This window comes from Dasypus novemcinctus, chromosome 8, assembly GCF_030445035.2.
Source record: "Dasypus novemcinctus isolate mDasNov1 chromosome 8, mDasNov1.1.hap2, whole genome shotgun sequence".
Classification (NCBI taxonomy): Eukaryota; Metazoa; Chordata; class Mammalia; order Cingulata; family Dasypodidae; genus Dasypus; species Dasypus novemcinctus.
The window spans coordinates 81,597,812-81,622,090 of NC_080680.1; the positions used below are offsets into that span (position 1 = coordinate 81,597,812).

The 24,279-nt window shown below is 39.7% G+C and overlaps 1 protein-coding gene across 3 annotated transcripts in view; it reads left to right on the forward strand.

The window, feature by feature from the left end:
- Window positions 1-24,279, forward strand: part of MELK (maternal embryonic leucine zipper kinase) — a 143,259-nt gene that overhangs the window by 40,505 nt on the left and 78,475 nt on the right. For all 3 annotated transcript variants that reach the window (XM_004457268.5, XM_004457270.5, XM_004457269.5), the window contains one exon: window positions 2,273-2,371. In XM_004457268.5, the coding sequence (XP_004457325.1) occupies window positions 2,273-2,371 (99 nt within the window). The remainder of the gene's footprint in view (window positions 1-2,272; window positions 2,372-24,279) is intronic.

Below are 24,279 nucleotides of genomic sequence, written 5' to 3' on the forward strand. Positions count from 1 at the left end.
TGATCATAGGCCTAATGTTCATGAGATTCCTAGAGGGCTGTCAGTGGGGCCCTGCTGGTTTGACTGTATCTGGACTTTTCCTGTGGGATCTTAAGTTGTTTTCTTATCCATTTTAGTTTGACTTTCCATCCCTCTAGGACAGTGTACCAAAGAATCATCTGGGCACTTGTTAAAAGATGCAGAGTAATACAGGGCTGGAGAAGGATAGAGGGATTGAGAGGTGACTGCTAATGGGTTTGGGGCTTTTTCTGTTGGAGTAATGAAAATGTTCTAAAACTGACGGTGGTGATGAATGCACAACTCTGTGATTATACTAAACGTCATTGAATGTATACTTTGAATGGATATATGATGTGTGAATAAATCTAAATAAAATTGCTTTAAAAAAACATGCAGAGTTCAAGGCTGTTCCCTCAAGAGATTTTGATTTTGTTTTCCAAGGGGGGCTTTAAGAATCTTCCTTTTAAAATAAGCGTTCTAGGTGATTGGCATAGTCATGGTCCAGATTATGCTCTAAGGACAAGTTCCATGGTAAATCTCTATAATTCCTTAAGTAATTTCTCATAGGAAATGGTTTCAATTCCTTTCCTTCCCCTACCCGTTATTTTTTCCTTATTTGGTAGTTGGTAACTTATTGATTTACTTGAATTTGCTTTGGTTTATGATTTTAATTGTTTAATTTATTCTTATACTCAATCCAAATGGTGTTTTGTTTTGTTTACGATTTTTGCTGAGATATATTCACATACCATACAGTCCATCCAATTTGTACAATCACTTGGTCTCAGTATAATCATAGAATTGTACATTCATTACCACGATCAATTTTAGAACATTTTCATTACTCCAAAAAGAAAAACCCTGTACCCTTATACCCGCCCCCATTGTTGACACTTAGGATTGGTGTGGTACCATTGTTACAGTTGATGAAAGGGTACTAAAACACTACTGTAATCTGTAGTCCAGAGTTTACATTAAGTGTATTTTTTCCCCACATATCACCCTTTTATTAACACCTTGTAATAGTGACATACATTTGTTACAGTTCATGAAAGAACATTCTTATATTTGCACTATTAGCCACAGTCATCATTCCCAACAGGATTCATGGTGTTATATAGTTTTAAATGAAGTTGTTTTGGTGAGGCTTTGATAGATTTCTATGGTTGTGTTACTATCATTTTTTTCAACTTTCAGTTCAACCCTAGGTATAATCTGTTAACCTCTTGTGTATTTGATTAAACTTAGTTAGCTTACACTTTCCTGTGCACCTTTTTTTTCTTTGAGTGCTATGTCATCATGGCTCAATTTATAAATTGAGTATTTGACATCTTTGAGGCATAAATGGTTAATTTCTGACCTCCTGCAACTTGGGAGAAAAAATAGGTGTTTGCTTGAAAAAAAATGGTTTAATTGTTCTAGAAGTTTGATGTGATTTGGTATACAGGATTAGGAGTTAGACTTGTGTAACCTAGTATAGGTATTAGACAGATATGTGATGTTGTTCAAGTTATTTTAATTCTGTTTCCTTTTTTTTTTTAATGCTGCCTTTCTTTCTTCTTCAGATTTTTCTAAGGCTCAAATGGTGCAAGCTGTGACTTCTCAGTTAATGTTGGTATCATTATTGCCTAAGGCCAAATACTGCTTAAATAACTAGTGACTGCTTAGGAGTCGTTGGATACATAGAAATCCTATATAAAGGTTAAGCTCCTTTTTGGAATTTTGAGATTTGTACTCGCAGGCTAATTCCTAGCCTCTAAATTTGAAAATTCAATCACTGAACTTTATTAAGGTTTCTTTACATAGCGAGGATTTTATAGTGCAGCTTAGTCCTATTTGCAGATTTTCAGTAGTAAATTTTAAGACTTGTTTTGACATTCTCATGCCTGTTTACATAACCTTCATGTAATCTAAACCCTCAGTGGCATTGTAGAATTTTCCTTCAGAATCAGAGACCTGGCCTCATCTTATTACCGCACAATCCAGACCAGCTGACTGGAAATTACTTTATTTCCTATTAAGCAGCCAAGTGTTAGAGAATACACTGAGCAGGGAGTCAGCACACCCTACCTGGGTGGTCCTGCCAGTGACTGGGAGACTTTGGAACTGACCTTCTCTCACGTTCCCTGTCTGAAGAATAAGCAGGTTGACTTGTGTGATCTCTGAGCACTTTTTCAGCTCTGTGAAGAGTCTCTGATTCCATTTAGGTGTCATGCTATTCCGAAATATGTTCTAAAGATTTTTTTGAATAATTTTTTTCCCTCCCTCTCAGGCAGATGTTTGGAGCATGGGCATACTCTTATATGTCCTTATGTGTGGATTTCTGCCATTTGATGATGATAATGTCATGGCTTTGTACAAGAAGATTACGGTGAGTATTACAAGGCTAGAATTTGAATGTAAAAGTTTTATGTAATTCATACCCTGTGCTTCAATTTATAAAGGTTTAAAATCAGGTAAAACTAATCTAAGCTGTTAGAAGTCAAGATAATTGTTACCCTTTGGTGGGGTGGGGAGTGCGTAGTAACTAGAAAAGGGGTTGTGAGGGTTATTCTGTTTCTTTTTTTAAGATTTATTTATTTACCCCCCCCCTCCGCCGGTTGTCTGTTCTCTGTGTCTGTTTGCTGTGTCTTGTTTCTTTGTCCGCTTCTGTTGTCGTCTGTGGCACGGGAAGTGTGGGCGGCGCCATTCTTGGGCAGGCTGCAATTTCTTTCGCGCTGGGCGGCTTTCCTTACAGGGCGCACTCCTTGCGCGTGGGGCTCCCCTACGCGGGGGACACCCCTGCGTGGCAGGGCACTCCTTGCGAGCATCAGCACTGCGCGTGGGCCAGCTCCACACGGGTCAAGGAGGCCCGGGGTTTGAACCGCGGACCTTCCATGTGGTAGACGGATACCCTAACCACTGGGCCAAGTCCGTTTCCCTATTCTGTTTCTTGATCTGGGTATTGTTTCAAACTTATCAAGCTGTACCCTTATGATATGTGCACCTTTCTGTATATTGTATTTCTTCAATAAAAAGCTTAACAAAACAAACAAAACTTAAAAAGACTTCTGTATTTTAGACTGCCCTCAAATTGAGGAAAATAGAACATATAAGATAATTTTCCTGGTGAGGGTTTTTGTTTTGGATCCTGAAATGGTAACTTTCATAAGTTTCTGTGTTAAACCATATTTTCCTATTGAGTTATAGTAAAATAAGAGAAAACTTTTTTTGAGGAGAAATAATAGCTTTCAGGTATAAAAAACCAGTTGAGTACTGTAAGCCTTTTAAAAATAATATATAACAGATACAGAGTAGATTTGTGGTTCCTAGGGGAAAGAGGAGAATGAAGAGTGACTGCTAATGGGTATGGGATTTCTTTTTGGGGTGATGAAAATATTCTGGAGTTAGAGGTGATGGTTGTACAACTTTTTGAATATACTGAACACTGCTGAACTGTACATTTCAAAAGGATAGATTTTATGATATATGTCAAGGAAAAGAGTTAAAGTTCTTAAAGATTTATTTTATTTATTTCTCCCCAGCCCCTTGTCGTTTTCATTTACTGTGTCTGCTTGTTGTGTGCTGGCCTTCTTTTCAGGAGGCACTGGTAACTGAACCTGGGACCTCTGATGTGGAAGGAAGATACCTAATTGCCTGAGCTGCCGCCACTCCCTGCTTGTTGTGTCTCTTACAGTGTTTTCCTCATGTCTCTTGTTGCATCTTCTTGTTGCGCCAGCTTGCTGTGTCTGCCTATTGTGTCAGCTCGCTATCTTGCTTGTCTTCTTTAGGAGGCACCAGACGACAAACCTGGGACCTCCTGTGTGGTAGGCAGGAGCTCAATCACTTGAGCCACATCCACTTCCCTTAAAATTCTTTTAAAGAGTTAATATCCAAAGCAAGCTTCAAGAGAAGATACTAAAGAGGAAGAAAGAACACCACTTTTTATCTAGTAGCTAATGTGAGCCAGACTAATGGAACAGCTTCTAAATGCCACTTGAATTCAGTTGTTTAACAAACATTGCCTAGAGATCTGCTTTGAGATACTAAAAGTCATATACAAAGCTCTTTGAAAAGCCATCATTGTCTACCAGGGCCTGATTTCTGGTTGGAGACAGGTACAAGGCTACCTAAAAAGGGCAAAGTATGAAGAATGCTATATTATAACAGCAGTATAAATGAAGTTGAAACAGGAGCAAGGTGGGATCTGAGAAGACATCTTAGAAGAAGTGAGGTTTGAGCACATTAAAAGAATGGTTGACGTACTTCAGAAAGGGATGTAGGAGAAAGCATTCCTGGTAGACTAAACAGTAGGAGCAAAGGTTTGAGATGGGAGACACATAGGCAGGAGTGATCAGAAGTCTTATGTGCCTGGACCTCTAACATCCTCTTGGCAGGGAGACTACTTAGATCAACTCTCATTTCTTGGAATGAGTACACATAGTTGGCTTGCCAGCTACCAAGTCCATCGGTACTGACTTAATCTTTAATTTTGTTTATCCGTCTTACTAGTTTTTCCTAGGTATACCACCCTTGGGAAAAAACTTTAAAATCGATGCTAAAATACGAAGTAGTTTTGGGAAGAGATGGAATTACAGCAGTTTTAAGTCCTTGAAGGCTGAGGAGCTCAAATTCTGCAGGGCCAGAGAGAAGGATTGTTAGCAGTAGCTGCTACCCTTGCTTTGGTGGACTGTGCATGTGCATTCTGCTCCCTGTGAAGAGGAAATGGATAGGGCGGTGGGCTGGAGGACAGCCTCCTGGAGCCTGCTGGTGTTGCCAGCACAGCCTATATTTTCTCCTATCCCCTAGGTGTTGCAGGGTATCATTTGTTGTTTTGGCTCTCCTTGCTGACTGCAGCAGCAGTTCCTGATCACAGAGAGCCATAGCCCCGTGTCAGTAGCAGGGCATGGCAGAGAGTAGTGCTGAGATCATCTAGTTACTTGGTCTCTGTTTAACAGAGGTGGAGCAGGAAGGAAGCTTTGTGTTGGGACAGCCCAGTAACACTTTTCTAGCTACACTGTTAAAAATATTAGTTTAGGGCTCAGCGATTGAGTGCTGGCTTCCCACATATGAGGTTTGGGCTTCAATCCTGCCTTGGTACCCACCCCCCAAAAAAAAAAAAAAAGGAAAGAAAAGGAAAAAAAAAGGTACCTCATCAGAATTTTAAAATTAAAAAAAAATATGATAGTTTGTCCTCTTGATCTTTCCTTCTTTATACTACTATTTTATGTAAAATAGAGCTATGTTTCTTCTGAAAAAATATTTTAATGGTATAAGCTACTAATATGTTTTACCCCATTCTTGTTTTGGGAAGTCCATATCAAAGAAAAAATCTGGCAGACAGATTTCTCCAAAGATGAACTATACTTGGATTTATTTCCTGGGCTCTTATACCTTCCCAAATCCTAGAAAGGTAATGTGGGGACACATAATTACAGAATTTTCCTCCTGTAAAGGATCTTAAAAATCATGTTTTTAAACCCTAACTCTTGTCTCGAATTTAAACCCTCACTAAAATATCTTCTGCCTTGGCTATGTCCATGTAATCTCAGGGTGAGAGGAAGCTTTAGCTAATAGGCTTTTTTTTTTTTTTACAATTTTTAAATTTTTTATTATTTAATTTATTTCTCTCCCCTTCCCCCCTCCCGCCCCATTTGTCTGTTCTCTGTGTCTATTTGCTGCATGTTCTTCTTCGTCTGCTTCTGTTGTCAGTGGCAGGGGAATACTGTCTCTTTCTGTCGCGTCATCTTGCTGTGTCAGCTCTCCATGTGTGGGTTGCCATTCTTGGGCTGGCTGCACTTTCTTTCGCGCTGGATGGCTCTCCTTACAGGGCGCACTCCTTGCACGTGGGGATCCCCTGTGCAGGGGACACCCCTGTGTGGCACGGCACTTCTTATGCGCATCAGCACTGTGCATGGGCCAGCTGCACACGGGTCAAGGAGGCCTGGGGTTTGAACTGCGGACCTCCCATGTGGTAGACGGATGCCCTAACCACTGGGCCAAGTCTGTGTCCCAGCTAATAGGTTTAAAGCAGTGTTTCCCCTAACCCTGGCTGCATGTTGAAATGGCTTGGGATGCTTTAAAAAATACTGTTCTAGGTTCAGTTCCTAGAACAATTAAACCAGAATCTCATTGATATTTTTAAAATCCAGAATACCCATTTTCTATCCGTGGATACTGGCAAATTACCTAGCTTGTCTGAGTGTTGGGTTCTTCCTCGTAAAATGGATATAATGATAGTGTTTACTGCATAGGATTGTTTTAAGGATTAAATTAGTCCATGGAAAGCATTTAGAGCAGTGATTAATAAGTGTTAGCTTTTGTTTTTCTCATATATTTCTAAATTTGGTTTGCCAGTATTTTATCCAGGATATAAAAAATCTGTTTAATGAATAATGTGTACTTTCCCTTGATTTATTTTATTTGTTGTTGTTGTTGTTGCATGTTTTAAGACTTTACTAGCCCCATAGAGTGTTCTTGCTTCTACTTCCTGAAAGAGTTTTAAGATTGGAATTAACAGTTCCTTGGGTGTTTTAGGGCATGTGTATATAAATCTGTCTGGCTTGCATCTTCTTTATGGAAAGATTTTTTTTTTAAAGATTTATTTATTTATCACCCCCACCTCCGGTGTCTGCTCTCTGTGTCCATTTGGCTGTGTGTTCTTCTGTGTTTGCTTGCATTCTTGTCAGTGGCACTGGGAATCTCTGTCTCTTTGTTGCGTCATCTTGCTGCGTCACCTCTCCGTGTGTGCAGCATCACTCCTGGGCAGGTTGCACGTTTTTCACATGGGGCAGCTCTCTTTGTGGGGGCGCACTCCTTGCGTGTGGGGCTCCCCTACGTGGGGGACACCCCTGTGTGGCACCACATTCCTTGCATCCATCAGCACAGTGCATGGGCCAGCTCACCACATGGGTCAGGAGGCCCTGGGTTTGAACCCTGGGCCTCCCATATGGTAGGCGGATGCTCTGTCAGTTGAGCCAAATCTGCTTCCCTATGGAAAGATTTTTAAATAATATATAAGTAAGATCATATCACTTCTTTATTTGAAATTCTCCAGGGGCTTCCTTTCCATCTCACTCATATATAAGCTAGCGTTCACCCTGTCCTATGTAACCTGGTCTCCCATTGCTTCTGTGTCTCAGTGCCTACACCTGTCCTCACTCCACTCATGTTGTCCTTCTTGTGGTGTCTTGAACATGCCAACCATGTACCTGCCTCATTTGTACGGTCTCTTTCTTCCACCTGAAATGATTTTCTCCAACATAGATGCTCCTCCTTCCCGCCCTTCCTTCTTTTAGGTCTCTGTTCCAGTGTTCCCTTATCAGAAAGATAGCCATTCGTTCGTTCGTTGGTTCATTCATTCATTCATTCATGCTGTGTTCTTTCAACTGAGGAAGGAGTTAAATATTTATTGAACTGCCTAATCTGTACCAGGTGCTTTCTTTCTTTCTTTCTTTTTTTTTTTTTTTTTTAAAGATTTATTTTTATTTATTTAATTCCCCTCCCCTCCCCCGGTTGTCTGTTTTCTGTGTCTTTTTGCTGCGTCTTGTTTCTTTGTCCGCTTCTGTTGTCGTCAGCGGCACGGGAAGTGTGGGCGGTGCCATTCCTCGGCAGGCTGCTCCCTCCTTCGCGCTGGGCGGCTCTCCTTACGGGTGCACTCCTTGCGCGTGGGGCTCCCCTACGCGGGGGACACCCCTGTGTAGCAGGGCACTCCTTGCGCGCATCAGCACTGCGCATGGGCCAGCTCCACACGGGTCAAGGAGGCCCGGGGCTTGAACCGCGGACCTCCCATGTGGTAGACGGACGCCCTAACCACTGGGCCAAAGTCTGTTTCCCTGTACCAGGTACTTTCTAGTGCTTGGGGTGTATCAGTGAATAAAACAGATGAAGATCCCTGCCCTTGTGGAGTTTATACTTTAGTGGTATGGGTATAGAAAAAGATAGTAAACTTAATAAATTATATTAACAAGTGATACTTGCTTTGGAAAAAGAAAAACATTGAGCAGGATAAGGAAGATTCAGGAGTGCATATTGGGAACATGAATGAAGGGGAGGTAGTTGCGTTATTAAATATTAAAGTCATCAGGGTAAACTTCACTGAGATGAGATTTGGGTAGAACTTGAGGGAGGTGCATGTGGTAGGTGGATATATGTGGAAAAGAGTATTTCAAACAGAGGAAACAGCAAAGGCCAGTCTTAGGAGCATGTCTGGTGAAATCAAGGCAAGGTGAGAGGGCTAGTGTGACTGGAGTGGAGTAAATGAGGTGATGAGGTCTCAGAGAACAGGAAATCAAAATACCTTGGGTTTTTAGGCAATTACTGGATTTTAGCTTTTTCTCTGAGTGAAATGGGAAGCCAGTGGAGGGTTCTGAGCAGAGGAGTGATATGATCTGGTTTAGGTTTTAGCAGGATCACCCTGGCTGCTGTGCAGGAGAGCAGTTAGAAGGATATGGTTGTAATTCAGATAAGAAATGGTGGCAGTGGAGGTGGTAAGAAGTAGTCAGAATGTGATGTCTTTTAAAAAAGTTATTTACTCAGCAGTATGTGCCATGATACATATAACTGAACTCATTTTTATAAATAGTTTAGCTATACCATAGTTTATCTAACCATTCCTTTGTTGAAAACTTTGCGTTGTTATCCAATTTTTCACTACTGTAAGTAATACTGAGTAAGCATCCTTGTGCATGCCTCCTTGGACACGTACTGAGTAGTGGAATTGCTATGCCATTGTGGATGGCATTTGAAAATTTAATAGATGTTGTCAAATTGTTTTTCAGCATGTTTTTTTTTTCCAAATTATACTCCCACCGACAGTGTATGTAGAGTGCCTGTTTCTATATACTCTCTCTAACATTGTAATTTATCAAAATTTTGGATCTCAGTCAATTGAATGAATGAAAAAATGGCATGACATTTTAATTCATGTATTTTTAACAGTGACAGAGTTTATTTTAAATATTTATGTTTCCTTTTTTCCCTGTGAACTGTCTGTTCATGGCCTTGCTCATTTTTCTATAAGATGGTTGATCTTTTTCTTATTAAATTTTAAGAATGCTTCTATGTGAAGTAATATTGAGAACTTAACGATATGCCAGGTGTTGCTGTATGTATTCTACATGGATAGCTCATTTAGTCCTCATGATAGTTCAGTGAGGTAGGTGCCCATTTAAAAAGTGAAAGTGAAGCAGAGAGAGGGTAGGTAACTATCCTAAAATTACCCAAATAGAAATTCAGGTTGTCTGTTTCCAGAGCCTGTGTTTATAACTACTCTGCTGTAGAGCTTCCTAAGGAGATTAATACTTTGTCCTGTGTGTTACAATGTATATATTTAATGTTTCCTCCCATGGTTTTTTTGGTGCTTTTATATATATATATTTTTAAAGATTTATTTTTTATTTATTTCTCTCCCCTTCCCCACCCCCCTGTGCCTCCCCAGTTGCCTGCTCTCTGTGTCCATTTGCTGTGTGTTCTTCTGTGACCACTTCTATCCTTATCAGTGGTACTGGGAATCTGTGTTTCTTTTTGTTGCATCATCTCGCTGTGTCAGCTCTCTGTGTGTGCGGCGCCATTCCTGGGCAGGCTGCACTTTCTTTCGTGCTGGGCGGCTCTCCTTACAGGGCGCATTCCTTGTGTGTGGGGCTCCCCTACGCGAGGGACACCCCTGCCTGGCAGGGCACTCCTTGAGTGCATCAGCACTGCGCATGGGCCAGCTCCACGGGTCAAGGAGGCCCGGGGTTTGAAACGCGGATCTTCCATGTGGTAGGTGGATGCCCTATCCATTGGGCCAAGTCCGCTTCCCCCTTTCATATTTTTTAATACTAACTCTTTGCTCTGCCTGGAATTGATTTTGGTGTAAGAAGTGACAGGGACCCAGTTTTTTCTTGTAATAAACTTTATATTAGAATTGTTTCAGATTTACAGAAAAGTTGAAAATATAATACAGAGTGGTCCCTTATATCCCATCACCCAATTTCCTCTATTGTTAAAATCTTATATTACGATGGAGCATTTGTCATAACTAAGGAACTAATATTATTACATTATTATTAATTAAGCTCCACATTTTACTCAATTTCACTAGTATTTCCTTAATATTCTTTTTCTGTTTCATGGTACCTTATTGCATGTAGTCATGTCTCCTTTGCCTCCTCTGATTTGTGACAATTTCTAGGGACCCAGTTTTGATTTTTCTAAATTGTTACGTTGGTTGTCCCAGTAATATTTATTCAGTAATCCATCATTTTCCCACTGATTTTAAATGATGACTTAATAAATTCCTACTGTTACATATTTCTTTTGGGGGCTCTTTATTTCATTGCATTGATATGTCTAGTCTTGTTTTGTACCTAACTTTTAATTTCTTTACCTTTATAATACCATTTAATGTGTGGTAGGTCTAGTCTCCCCTTATTATTCTGTTTTTCTCCCTGGAATTTTCCTGGCTCTTCTGTAATGATTGTTTTTCTCTGGTGTACTTCTTAAGTGGAATGTTTGGGAAACTAGTCGGCCCATAGTTTTGTGCATATGAAGTATTTTCCATTGTAGAAAGGAATGGTTTGTGTCTAACCATATGGTTGACCCATATGGTAATGGTGAATGAATGTTAGGGTTGGAGACCTGGCCTTGGGTGTCTTTTTTTAGGTTATGTGAGATTTCAACCCCTACCCTTTGCCATCTGGGCCTGTATTCTCATAGTATAGTAACAGTGCTGTTACTTAGTTCTTTGTGAGTTCTATTCATGACTTCTTTTTTCTTTTGAAAGCATCATTCTGAAATGATAGCACATTCTTGTGATAGAATATTCTGTAGCCATTAAAATGAATGAGGAAGATCTTAAATATAGATATGAAATGATCTCCAAGATATATTAAGTGAAAAAGCAAGATGTAGAACCATATGTAGGGTATGCTGTCATATTCATAAAAAATCAGCCAGGGTGGGAAGGAATTTTATATTGTTTCCTCATACATGGAAGGTGATACAAGAAGATAATAACTGCTGTTCCTTCTGGGGAGAGAAATTGGGGGAGAGGGATAGAAAGAAGTCTTTTCATTGTATGATCTTTTTTTTTTTTTCATGTGGTACCAGGGGCTGGGGATTGAACCTGGGACCTCATATATCTCATATATGGGAAGCCGGTGCTCAGCCACTGAGCCACATTGGCTTCCCTGAGTTGGTTTTTTTTTTTTTTAATCTTTATTGTCTTTTTTAAAAAAAGATACATAGATCACACAAAATATTATATTAAAAAATATAAGAGGTTCCCATATGCCCCACTCCCCACCCTTCCACCCCCCACTCCTCCCACTCCTCTCACTTAAACAACCTCTTTCATCATTGTGGCACATTCATTGCATTTGATGAATACATTTTGGAGCACTGTTATACCACATGGTTTATCGTTTACATTGTAGTTTTTGGGTTGAGGTACTGGGGCTTGGAGATTGAACCCAGGACCTTGTATGTGTGAAGCCAGTGCTCAACCACCAAGCACATTGGCTTCCCTTAGTTGGTTTTTTTGTTTGTTTTGCTTTTTTTTTTCCCCCAGGAGGTGTCAAGAACCGAACCTGGGACCTTCCATGTGGAAAGTGGATGCTCAACGACTTGAGCCACATCTGCTCCTAATAAACATATTAAAAAAAAAGATTTATTTTTACTTATTTGTCTCCTGCCTCCCTCCATTGTTTGCACTCACTGTCTGCTCCCTGTGTCTTTTTTTTTAGGAAGCACTGGGAACCAAATCTGGGTCCTCCCATGTGTGAGGGAGGTGCCTAATTGCCTGAGCCACCTCCTCCCCCTGTTCGTTTATCTCTCATTGTGTTTCTTTGCTGTGTGCCTTGGTTGCATTATCTTACTGCATCACCTTGTTGCATCAGCTTGCTGTGCCAGCCTGTTATGTCAGCTCGCTGTCTCACTCATCTTCTTTAGGAGGCACCGGAAACAGAACCCAGGACCTCTCATGTGATAGATGGGTGCCCAACTGCTTGAACCACATCTGCTTCCCTCAGTAAACACATTTGTTAAAAAAATATTATTTTTTCTTCCCCACCCCTCCCCCACCCCACTGTTTTTGCTGTCTGTGTCCATTCGCTGTGTGATCTTCTGTATCTGTTTCTCTTTTTGTATTCTCTTCCCATCTTTCTCCTCTAAGATTCACCAGGACTAGATCCTGGGAACCTCTGATGTGGAGAGAGGTTTCCTGTGAACTGTGCCATCTCAGTTCCTGGTCTCTGCTGCACTTCACCTTAACTCTCCCCTTCGCCTCTCTTTTCTTGCATCATCATTTTGCTGCACGGCTCACTGCATGGGCAGTTGGCTCACCATGCGGGTACTGGCTCTCCACGCAGGCACACCTTTTCTTCTTTTTCACCAGGGGGCTCCAGGGATCGAACCCGGGTCCTCCCATTTGGTAGGCGGAGGTCCTATCACTTGAGCCACATCTGCTTCCCTAAACACATTTAAAAAACACATTAAAAAAAAATCCATACCCATATATCCCTTAGGCTATATGTGCATTAAAAATATATATATATATTCATTTATTTATCCCCCTTCCCTTCTACCCTGCTGTTTTTGCTGTCTGTGTTGTGTTGTCTTCTCATTTTCTGTCCTGTAGGATTCACCAGGATTTGATCTGAGGACCTCTGATGTGGAGAGAGGTTCCTGGTCAATTGCACCACCTCAGTTCCTGGTCTCTGCTGTGCTTCACCTTGTCTCTCACATTATTTCTCTCTTGTTGTGACATCATCTTGCTGCATGACTCACTTGTGCAGGCACTGGCTCACCACATGGGCACTTGTGGGCACTGCTAACCACGCAGGCACTTGCACGGGCATTGGCTTGTCACCTGGGCACTCGCACAGGCACTGGCTCGCCACGTGGGCACACTTTCTCTTCTTTTTTTACCAGGAGGCCCCAGGGATTGAACCCAAGTCCTCCCATATGGTAGGCTGAGGCTCTGTTACTTGAGTCACATCAGCTTCCCCCTACACACATTTTGAAGTGTTAATTTTTTTGGCTAGTTTTGTCTTCATTTTTAGGTGCCTTGGGAGTACTGCCAGGTCTTTAATGCTTTCAATTATATTCTTGGATTGAGGTTTCTTTTTAAAAATCATCTACTGTGTTAACTAGTGTCCAAAGATGGGCTCCCACTGAGCCATGCATTGGTATTTACTTTCTGGGTTCTCCTCCCACACTGAATCTGGGCTGGATTTGTGACTTGCTTTTTATCTGGAGAATGTGGCAAAAGTGATACTGAGTCATTTCAGGCCTAAACTTTAAGAAGCTTTGGCAGCTTTTGCTTTTGTGGTCTTTGGAAGGCTGAGCTACCATGTATGATTCCTGGCTGTGATGTTGGAAATATTACTTGGAGAGGGAAAGAGACCCAGCGCTTTCCCAGTTGAGCCAAATAAATGACTCCAGCCCCAGCCATCATTTGGCTCCAGCTGTATGAGAGACCCCAAGTAAGACCAACAGAAACAGCTCCAGCTGACCCAGAAAACCCACAGAACTGTCAGAGATAATAAAATGACAGTGGTTTTAAGTCACTAAATTTTGGGGTAGTTTCTATATATGGGCAACAGAAAAAGGAAAATGCCTAGTATGAAATTAAGGTTCAAGTTTGTGAGAGAACTGGCTGATATTTATGAATTCTCAGGGGAACTTCACCCTTTCTGCAATTTGCTAATAATTGGGAGCAAACAATTGAGGGGGGGTGAAGAGGTTCATTTCTAGATTATCCCTACACATTGAGAGTATAGACCTTTGGCGTCCTGGTTTTATGTTGTGCATTTCCTAGTGGCCTTTTACTGTGGATCCTGGGCTTTGTCTTGTAGTTTCCCTGAGATAAGTGATATTATGAAAACAAAAGCTCAGATTCAGCATATTTAACAAATATCTTAAAAACAAGTACTAGCTTATGTGCTCTGCTAACCTTCATTTGAAGTTTTTACTTTAATATTCCCTGCTTTTTAAAAAAAGATTTATTTATTTTTATTTATCCTCCTCTTACCCAGATGGTTCTCTCGTCTCTCTGTTCCTTGTTTGCTTGCTTGCTTTCTCCAGGAGGCACTGGAAACTAAACACAGGACCTCCCACATGAGAGGCGCATCCCAGTGGCCTGAGCCACATCTGCTCCCTGTGGGCTGTGGCATCTGCTGGCTTGTGGCATCTGTTTGTTGCAGTATGGGTGGTATCTACTTGCCTTCTTTTAGGAGGCATCAGGACCCCAACCTGGGACCTCCCATGTGGTAGACAGGCACCCAACTGGTTGAGCCACATCTACTTCCCCATGGATGCATTTTAAGAGACTTAAATTTTGGTTTTCCACCTATTTTTAGTAGGAGCATCTATTCAAGTATCTGGTTGGCCACACTGCCAGAAATGATAGCCCTGAAATGATCATTTTAGATGAGGATGGATTTGCCTTCTGCTTAGCAAAGCTGATAGGTTAACTATTGATTTAACTTAGAAAGAATGCACTGTAGGAGTGGTATTATGTGAAGAAAACTGTTAATTTTTAAGTTATTTTCTTAAACTAAGGATGGAGAGGAATAAGAAGGAAACATTTGTGTTTTACAGATCAGTGACTGTATAAAAATATTTCCAGAACTATAAGGTTCCCCATATATAAGCTCAGTAAAGGAATTAAAAACGTTTCTTTCAGTTAGAGTTCAATAAAACAATAAAAATAGAGGATTTGATTTTGTCCTCTATTAAATAAGAAGGGCTCTTCTTTAATACATGGGCATTATTTAGGTGATAAACCAGTGTTTCTAGTAACTTATAAACGTGGACAGTTCTAGTGACCGCTAGACATGATGCTTTTCACCACAACATACTTCTCTGTGCCCCTGAAACACCTTATGTTCTCTTACAACTCCAAATCTTTTTTAGATTTGAATTATAGTTATTTGTGTACCTATCTTATTCTCTTTACTGGATTGGAAGCTGTGTCAGGATAGAGTAGGTTTTAACATGGCAACCATTTCCAATCTCAATGTATTAACAAAGTTTTTTTAAGATTAATTTATTTATTTCTCCCCACCCTCTTGTTGTTTGCATTTGCTGTGTCTTTCTGTTGCGTGCTGGTCGTCTTTTTAGGAGGCACCAGGAACAGAACCTAGGACCTTCGATGTGGGAGGGAGATGCCTAATCACTTGAGTCACCTTCTTTGTTGTGTGTCTTATTATATTTTTCTCGTGTCTTTGGTTGCCTCATCTCAACATGTCAGCTTGCTGTCTTGATGTTTTACAGATCAGTGACTGTCTTTAGGAGGCACTGGAACCAAACCTGGGACCTCCCATGTAGTAGGCGGGGAGCTCAATCTCTTGAGCTACATCTGCTTCCCTTAACAAATTTATTCATTCACACTATATATATCTATATCTTTGGGGGGTGCGCTGTACATTGTAAATACTCAGGGACCCAGGCTGAAAGGACTCTATCTTGATGTATTTCTGTGATCACTGTGGCTAGGGGAAGGGGATGTGGCTGGTCGCTCATTGGCTCTTAAAAATTCCATCCTGAAGGGAGACATACTAGTGCTATTTACATTTCATTGGCCAAAGTAAGTCATGTGGCCATACCTAACTTCACAAGGGCAGAAAGTGCAGTTCTACCATGTTCCCTAAGGAAAGAGAATTGGAAACATTTGGTGAACAGTGCTAATAATGATTATAGAAGTTCCTTGAGAGAAGTTGTTTTTCCTTTTTTTTTTAAAAAAAATGATTTATTTATTCCTCTCCCCTTCCCGCCCCCTCCCTGGTTGTCTGTTCTCTGTGTCTTTTTGCTGCATCTTCTTTGTCTGCTTTTGTTGTTGTCAGCGACACGGGAATCTGTGTTTCTTTTTGTTACGTCATCTTGCTGCGTCAACTCTCCATGTGTGCGGCGCCATTCCTGGGCAGGCTGCACTTTTTTTCGCGCTGGGCAGCTCTCCTTACAGGGCGCACTCCTTGTTCGTGGGGATCTCCTGTGCAGGGGACATCCCTGCGTGGCAGGGCACTCCTTGTGCTCATCAGCACTGCGCGTGGGCCAGCTCCACACAGGCCAAGGAGGCCTGGGGTTTGAACCGCGGACCTCCCATGTGGTAGACGGACGGCCTAACCACTGGGCCAAGTCTGCCACCTGTTTTTCCTTTTGATTCCCTATAGTATACTGGATTTTGCACATAGAAGTATAGTACAAAATAGGAGTCAGCAGTTTGGAAAATTTTTTCTTCTGGCAGGGTGTGTATGTGTGTGTGTATGTGTATGTATGTATGTTTAGAGGCTGATTTCTTAACCAAAGGTTATGCAGATTATTTCTGGGCCCCGTCTGAAACTGTTCCACATTAGTAGAAACTTTTTATTATTGATTGTAAAGGTAATGAGTTAATATAACAAGTATCCATCTGTAGCAGTTTTGTATAATTTATGAATTTCAGAGATAGATATTGGATTATGTTTGTAAACTGGTTTGTTGTAGGTTTCAATTTTACTTGATTAAATTATGATTAGGGCTTTGATTGGGCTACATCAGTATGACATTGAGTCCCAGCCCCCTTGTTGGGTGGGGACTCACAGAGGAAATGACAAGGCACAGGAGTTAGTTGAAGTTTTGCTATTGGAGCCCCGGGAAGTAGACACAAGAGAAGCAGATATGTGAGGAAGCACAGAAGGATCCTTTGGACATGGCAGAGGCCTGGGAAGAAAAGTGAACTGTTAGCTCCATAGCTGGCTTTGTGGAGCGAGCAGAGTGGCTGAGCCAGGAGAGAAACAAGCCCCAGGAGAGAGGCTTTCCTTATCCCAGCCTTTAGCTGATATTGGAAGAAGCTAGGACCATGGAGACTTAAGAGGAAGAGGAAGCCTGAACCCTTGCAGACATAGGAAGCCATCTTACTCGAACACATGGTAACAAACTTTGGTGAGGGAAGTAACTTACACTTTATGGCCTGGTAACTGTAAGCTTCTACCGCAAATAAATACGCTTTATAAAAGGCAACAGATTTCTGGTATTTTGCATCAGCACCCTTTTGCCTGACTAATACATCATCAATCTTAGAAATGCAGGAATCTCTTCTAAACATCTGTGACAGATGGCTGTCAGTCTCTATATTAACACTATCAGTGATGGGGTTACAATTTCTTAAAGCAAACATTATTTTTCCAGATTGCTTTAATTGTAGAAAGTTTTTATATTGAGCCAAATCTGGTGTATGGCCATCCCAAACATCGGGATAACTCTTGTTATCAAGCCAGGTCCTCTCCCCTCTTTTTTTCACATATATTCTGGCCACTACCTCCTGTAAAGGCTACCAAGCAAATACAGAACCATTTGACTTCTAGTGTTGATCTTTCCTTTCTGTTGATCAATTTTTAAAAATACATGTATATAGAAAGTAATACATGTTCATTATAGAAAACTTGAAATCAGAAAAGAAAAAAAAAATCACTCACAGTCACATAATCCAGAGATAACCACTGTAAACATTTGTACCTTTTGTTTCAACTTTTTCTTCCTGTATTTGTATGTGTAGGCATACAGTACAAGCCTCTTGTTTTAACACAATCGGGGTTGACATTTGCTTAGGTGAAAAATTTGATTAGAGTTTGTGTTTATTTTACCTCATTTTAAACATTTTTTAGCTTCAAACACGTAAACATATATTCAGATACCATTTTTTTAAAATTTTATTTGTTTATTTCTCTCCCCTTCCCCCCACCCCAGTTGTCTGTTCTCTGTGTCTGTTTTGCTGCATCTCCTTCTTTGTCTGCTTCTATTGTTGTCAGTGACACGGGAATCTGTGTTTTTCTGTGTTGTGTCATCTTGTGTCAGCTCTCCGTGTGTGCAGCACCATTCCTGGGCAGGCTGCACTTTGTTTCGCGCTGGGCAGTGCTCCTTACAGGGCGCACTCCTTGAGTGTGGGGCTCCCCTACGTGGAGGACACCCCTGCATGGCACGGCACTGCTTGCGCGCATCAGCACTGCACATGGGCCAGCTCCACATGGGTCAAGGAGGCTTGGGGTTAGAACCGTGGACCTCCCCTGTGGTAGACGGATGCCCTAACCACTGGGCCAAGTCCGCCGCCTCAGATACCATTTTTGATATAGAACTGAGGCTTTTCTTTGGCTATGGTTCCCATTGGTTGAAGTTGTGCATTATTGTTCTTGTATCAGCACACATCTAATGTATCATAGTTCTGGTTCTTTAAATTGGAGGAAGAAAAAGTTTCTTCTGAACTCCTCAGACTACAGAATCCTAGATATTTCTGATTTTCCCCCCAAACTTTTCCATTTCTCTTGCCCATATCTAATTGAACAGCAGTATATTTAATGACTTGCCTTTATCAAATGTTTCTAAAGCTTTCAACTTGGTGTTCCTAGAAAACAACTCTCTTTTTATATTCATATATCATTTATGAAATATATAATTAAAACTTCCTGATTATATTAATTAGTATATCTGACAAACAGGTTTAGCAGTAAACATATAACTCCATTGTAGGAGTAGAAGTGGGCAGGCATTCTAGACAGTTGCCTACTGCTGTAAATGTATGGTGTACTGTGGGCAATTAATGTTATGTTTAAGAATGAATGAAAAATGCCAGTGAATCCAGTGAGTTGGGTTTATTCAGAGAGCTACTGTGTGTGCCTATGTATGTGTGTATAGGTATATATCTTTTTGGAATCATGTAGTTTTATATATTTTACCTTTTAAAAAAATTATCTTGATTAAAAGAATTCTCTCAAATAATTAAAAAAAAATCCAAATAATATTCCAGTGAGTGCATGTACCTTACTTTATTCACTATTTGTATTCTGTCCAACAGGAGGAAAATTAGGGTAGTTCTCAGTGTTTTATTAATGGACCTTTTGGTTGTTTCTAAATACCTTTAATAAAACAATTCTTAGTGACTGTTTTTGCATAAATATCCTTGTGTGTTTGTCCACTATTTTTGTGAGATAAGTTTTTAGGTATGGAGATTACTAGGTCATAGTATAGGAACATTTAAAAATAGCAGATATTATCAAATTGCCTTCTAAAACCTTGTATAAATAAATATATGCTCTAACATTGTAAACTTCATCCCAAACTTGGTTTTGTGCCCATTAACTTGATAATGCTCCCAGACCTCCCAACTTTTCCATATGAGGTATTATTAGGCTTCAGCTTTTCTATTTACTTTATTATTTTTTTTTTAATTTAGAGAATACATTTTTCGTTTCTGTAATAAAACCCATTAGATAAAACCTTACATATTTAATACAGTGTGTATCCCTGTACAAATGGAAAAAAATTAAGTTTAAAAAAGTATGTTTTTTTTTGAGGTACCTTGGCTGGGGATTGAACCCAGGACTTTGTAAGTGGAAAGCCGGCACTCAACCACTGAGCCACATTGGCTCCCATGAATTGGCTTTTTCATTTGTTTGCTTGTTGTCTTTATTTTTAGGAGGCACCGGGAACTGAACCTGGGACTTCCCATGTGGGAGGCAGGCACTCAGCTACTTGAGCCACATCCGCTCCCCTGTTCACTTTAGGAATTACCCTTGTAGGATATTATGGTCCTTGTTTTCTTCATGTGCACAGTTAGAGCATTGTATTAATCATTTATTTCTAGGGTCCATTCCGTATCTGACTAGCTATAAGTACTTTTGACTTCTAAATTTTCCATGTTTGTTTCAGTCTAGCATTCTTTTGTTGAAATTTTGAGTCTTGATTCTGTTCTTTTATATTATTAGCTGTTCCTGCTAGCAGTTTGCCACTTGCATGTTTCATGTTCTAGTTATTGGTTTCTAGTCTGTATCAAATACACCTAATCAAGATTTTGTGGTGCTGTCTGCAAAGATAAAATAATTGACTGTTAATATTACACTAAAATTGAAAATACGTTGTATCCATAGTGTTCCTAATTTACAGACTTGACTCTAAATTTTGCTGCTTTTTACCCTGTATTGATAATGAGTACCTTAAAAATCTCTGCAGTTTTATGTGTCTTCATCTACATTTGCTATTACTGCAAGTTTACATTTATATGGCAGCCATGGAGTTAATACTATTAATTATTAATGTATTGTTTTATCAATACAAGGTGAATGAACAACATACAAATTTCAGTGTACTCTACTTTTATTTATTTATTTGAGTGCACTAATGGATCCTGGATTAATCCTTTGGGAGAGGGGGATTACTTTAAGAATATATAAATTTGTTGCACCCTAATAGTAGTCGTTATGTCCAAGTTTTGAGATTTTTGTCAAATCACATATCTTTGTAGTGGAATGAAATGTCTAATTCTTGTTCAGTAGAGATTTAGCCTTCCTAATTAATATTTATTTACCAATACCGTATATTCTTTGTTTCTACTACTCTGAATTTCATTTTCTAGTTTTTCATGTATTTGCAAGTTGAAAATTGATTCAAATTAGGACTTTTATGCATTATTGTGGAATTTAATTTCACACATTATAGATTTTGAAATTTATTGTAATCTTGGCTCAGAACTATTGTTCCGAGTCGCAGTGTAATACAGTCTGCTGGTTGAATCTAATTAAGGTGTCGTATCACTTGCATGCAATATGTATCTTTGCCTAGAATGCTCTAAAATTCCTTACTTGGGAATAACATTTCCCTTAGTTCTTCCTTGTTTGATTGAAAAATCCAGCAATATTTAACACGCTGGCTGTAACTCGTTTAAGAGCAGACTTTGCTTATCTTTTGCATTTGTTGACTATTTTAACCAAAATGCTCAACTGCAATTTCTAGCATGATTATTAATAGATTATCAATCTCATTAATGTCACCTATATTCATTTGCCATTACTGCATTCAAAAGACAAGCATAACCATACTCCAGTTCTGGGTATACAACTACTAGGGAAATATAAATAACTTATTAAATGAAAATTGAGTAGCTTAAAAGTAAATTGCTTTTTAATAATTATAATTTATAATTTTAAAGAAAATGAGGAAGTTGTCTCTTTGTGAGACTGTATTTTACAATTATAAAGTTGACTACAATACTGTGATTATGTATGGAAGAGATTGCCTGCTTTTCTCAAAATCATGTGAAAGATGAGCAATTTCATGCCCACCAGCAAGAATTCCCAGGATTATCTTGCCTTCCCACAGATCTTTTTTCTCCCTCCCACATGGGTTTTGCCCTCTATTACCCATTTCTTGCTCTCATTTGCAAGGTAATCATCCCTTAAATAAATAAGCAAAAATCCCCCATAGGCTGAGCAGAAACAAGGGTTAAGGGGCTTAGCCCTGGCTGACACAGGGCCTTTTGTGGAGCTTCTTTTCCCCAGTAAAACTGTTCTTCTCAAGGTCCTTTCTGTGTAGTCTTTGGATATCTATTTAAATAAGAAGCTGACCTCTTGTCTATTTCTAGGCTTCCTTGGACCTTTGGTACCATACAATAGAAAAAGAACCACATCTTTCTTCTCGTCCTATCTCTTCCCCATTAAAAAAAACAACTTTAGGGAAGCGGACTTGGCCCAATGGATAGGGCGTCTGCCTACCACATTGGAGGTCCACAGTTCAAACCCCGGGCCTCTTTGACCCGTGTGGAGCTGGCCCATGCGCAGTGCTGATGCGTGCAAGGAGTGCCCTGCCACACAGGGTGTCCCCTGATGTGCCGCTGATAAGGATAGAAGTGGTCACAGAAGAACACACAGTGAATGGACTCAGAGAGCAGACAACTGGGGGGGGGAAGAGAAATAAATTTAAAATCTTAAAAAAAAAAAGATAAACAGATGAACATAGATTAGTTAAATGACATAGTCAAGGTCTCATTAATGAAAAAAATGAGGAGAAAAAAATGCTTAATTATGTTCATATCTTACAAAACCAAACCCCATAGTCTTTTTTTCAGCCTTTAGCGTTAATATATCAACTTAGCTTTTGCTACAAAAACATTATAATATTGTTGTTAACTATAGTCTATAAATTGCATTAGTTACATTTTCCCCAAGTAGTACCACATTCCTAGCACATTGTAGTAGAACTTACTGTATTTATATTATTAATCACAATCCTTATCTACTGCCAAACTCATGGTTATACATTCCCTATATTATCCTCCGTCTGTCTTCCAACTAACATTCATCTCCTTAGACTACTCATTTCAGCCACAATCACATCCATAAATAATGTTTGTTACATTTATTATAATGTGCTACCATCAAGTTCATCCATTATCACATATTTACATTTGACCTTATTAAACATTCTACATACATCCAGCATTGTTTCCCCTTTCCCATCACAAATTCCATTTCCTACCAACCTACACTTCATGGTCCAACTCATAAGTCTACTTATTGTATTTAATTTATAACACTGAGACCATACAATATTCTTGTGTCTGGATTAGTTTACTCAGCATAATATTCTTAAGATTCTTCCATGTTGCCATGTGCTTCCCCTATTGATTTCTTCTTACAACTGAATAATATTCTTTCATATGAATATACCACATCTTGTTTATCCATGCATTGATTGACGTACACTTAAGGTGTTTCCATCTTTTAGCAATTGTAAATAATCTCATTTTTACTCTGTAACAAGGTTTAACAACCTTAGGACTATTGACAGTTTGGAGCAGATCTTTGTTGTATGTGGTGTAGGCTTGGTATTATATTAATGCTACAGGTCCTGTGTATTGTAGGTTGTTTAGCACACCTGGCCTTTACTCATTAGATGCCAGTAGCATTCCTCCCACCCCCAAATTGTGACAGCCAACAATGTTTCCAGACGTTGCCACATGTTCCTAGAGAACAGAATCATCCCATTTGAGAACCAGTACCCTATATTATTGAGTAAGAAACTTAATCTCCCTAGCTGAGAGTTTCCTCATCTGTGTAGTATGGGTAATAATCACATGATAAAAAATATATACACATGTGTTTTGTAACATTGTGTGCAAATAAATTGAATTAAGCCTAGCTGCAAAACTTAGCTCTGGATTCTATTTCTGCCAGCAATTCAGTGCAGAAAATGGAGATGAGAATGTCAGGAGATGGGGGTGAGTCACAGGCTTCATGACTTGCTTGTAGGTCATACTCTACAGAGGTGTTCTCTCCAAACATGGAAAGTGGTGGTGCCTTTCAAGAGGTTCGTGAGCAGGGCTTGACTGGATGATGTGTCCCTTACCATGCATACCTGAGATTCTGACGCAGCTGCAGTGGAGCAAAATTCCCCTGGGAGGGCATGTGTCATTCCTCACAACGCCTTTAGCCTTTCTTGCTGTAACTGAGTATTTGGCACTCTGACATGCATGACTGTTTGTTAATATGCCCATCTCTGGTTCACTATTTCTCTGGGTATCTCTGTCTCTCTTAATTTTTTAGATTCAACAAACATTTATTGAGTGCCTTTTATATGCAAGGCATTGTGCTGAGTGTTTCACATACATTCTCTTTTATTCTTTTTATATTCCTATAAGTGACACTAATTGTTTTACAGATAATAACGAGTAGTGAAGTTATAGCAGTAGTGGTAGTAGAAGCTAATATTTGAGTTCTTACTATACCCTAAGTGCTTCATGTGTATTAAATCATTGAATGCTAGGAAAAATCATAGGGAGAAGGTACTATTATGATAGTTAATTTTACAGATGAGGAAACTGAGGCACAGTGAGGTTAAATAGTTTGTGCAAGGTCACATAGCTAGTAAGTGGTAGATACTGGATTTGAACCTAGGCAAATTGACTCCAGAGCCTACTCACAGAAAGCAGGATTAGAAAATTTAAATAATTTGTACAAGTTCATAGACGTAATAAGAGGCAGAAATGGGATTTAAACATAGTGTCTGACTTCAAATCATTGCTATTTGCAATGTACCAAATACCACACTTATTCACATGTTCTTTTTACCTATTCCTGGATAGGGTTGCCTTTGGCGTGCTACCTGATGACACAGAGGGTCTATTAAAAGGTATTTCATGAATTCAAGATGGGATAATAAAAAGGGGTGATAAGAGATAAAAAGGAATTTGAAATCAGTCTGATGGAAATCTCATTTAGTATTTTGGTCTGAATATTTACTTTCATCTAGTTTTCGTTGAAATAACCATTTATTTAGGAGGAATTTTGTTTTGGATAGTAGTTTCTGAATTTAAAGGCAGAATATTTATTTTATTATGACAGGTCTGTACATTGGAGCAGACCAGAGGAGCTGGAACCTAGAACCAGACTCATCCTTGGGGTGGGACAGGTGCTGGTAGGAAAGAAGTAATGTGAGGAAGTTAAGCCCTTGTAGATGGTGTCTAGAGAGTAGACAGAAGTGAGTCTGCAGACAGTCAGCACATGGGGTCCC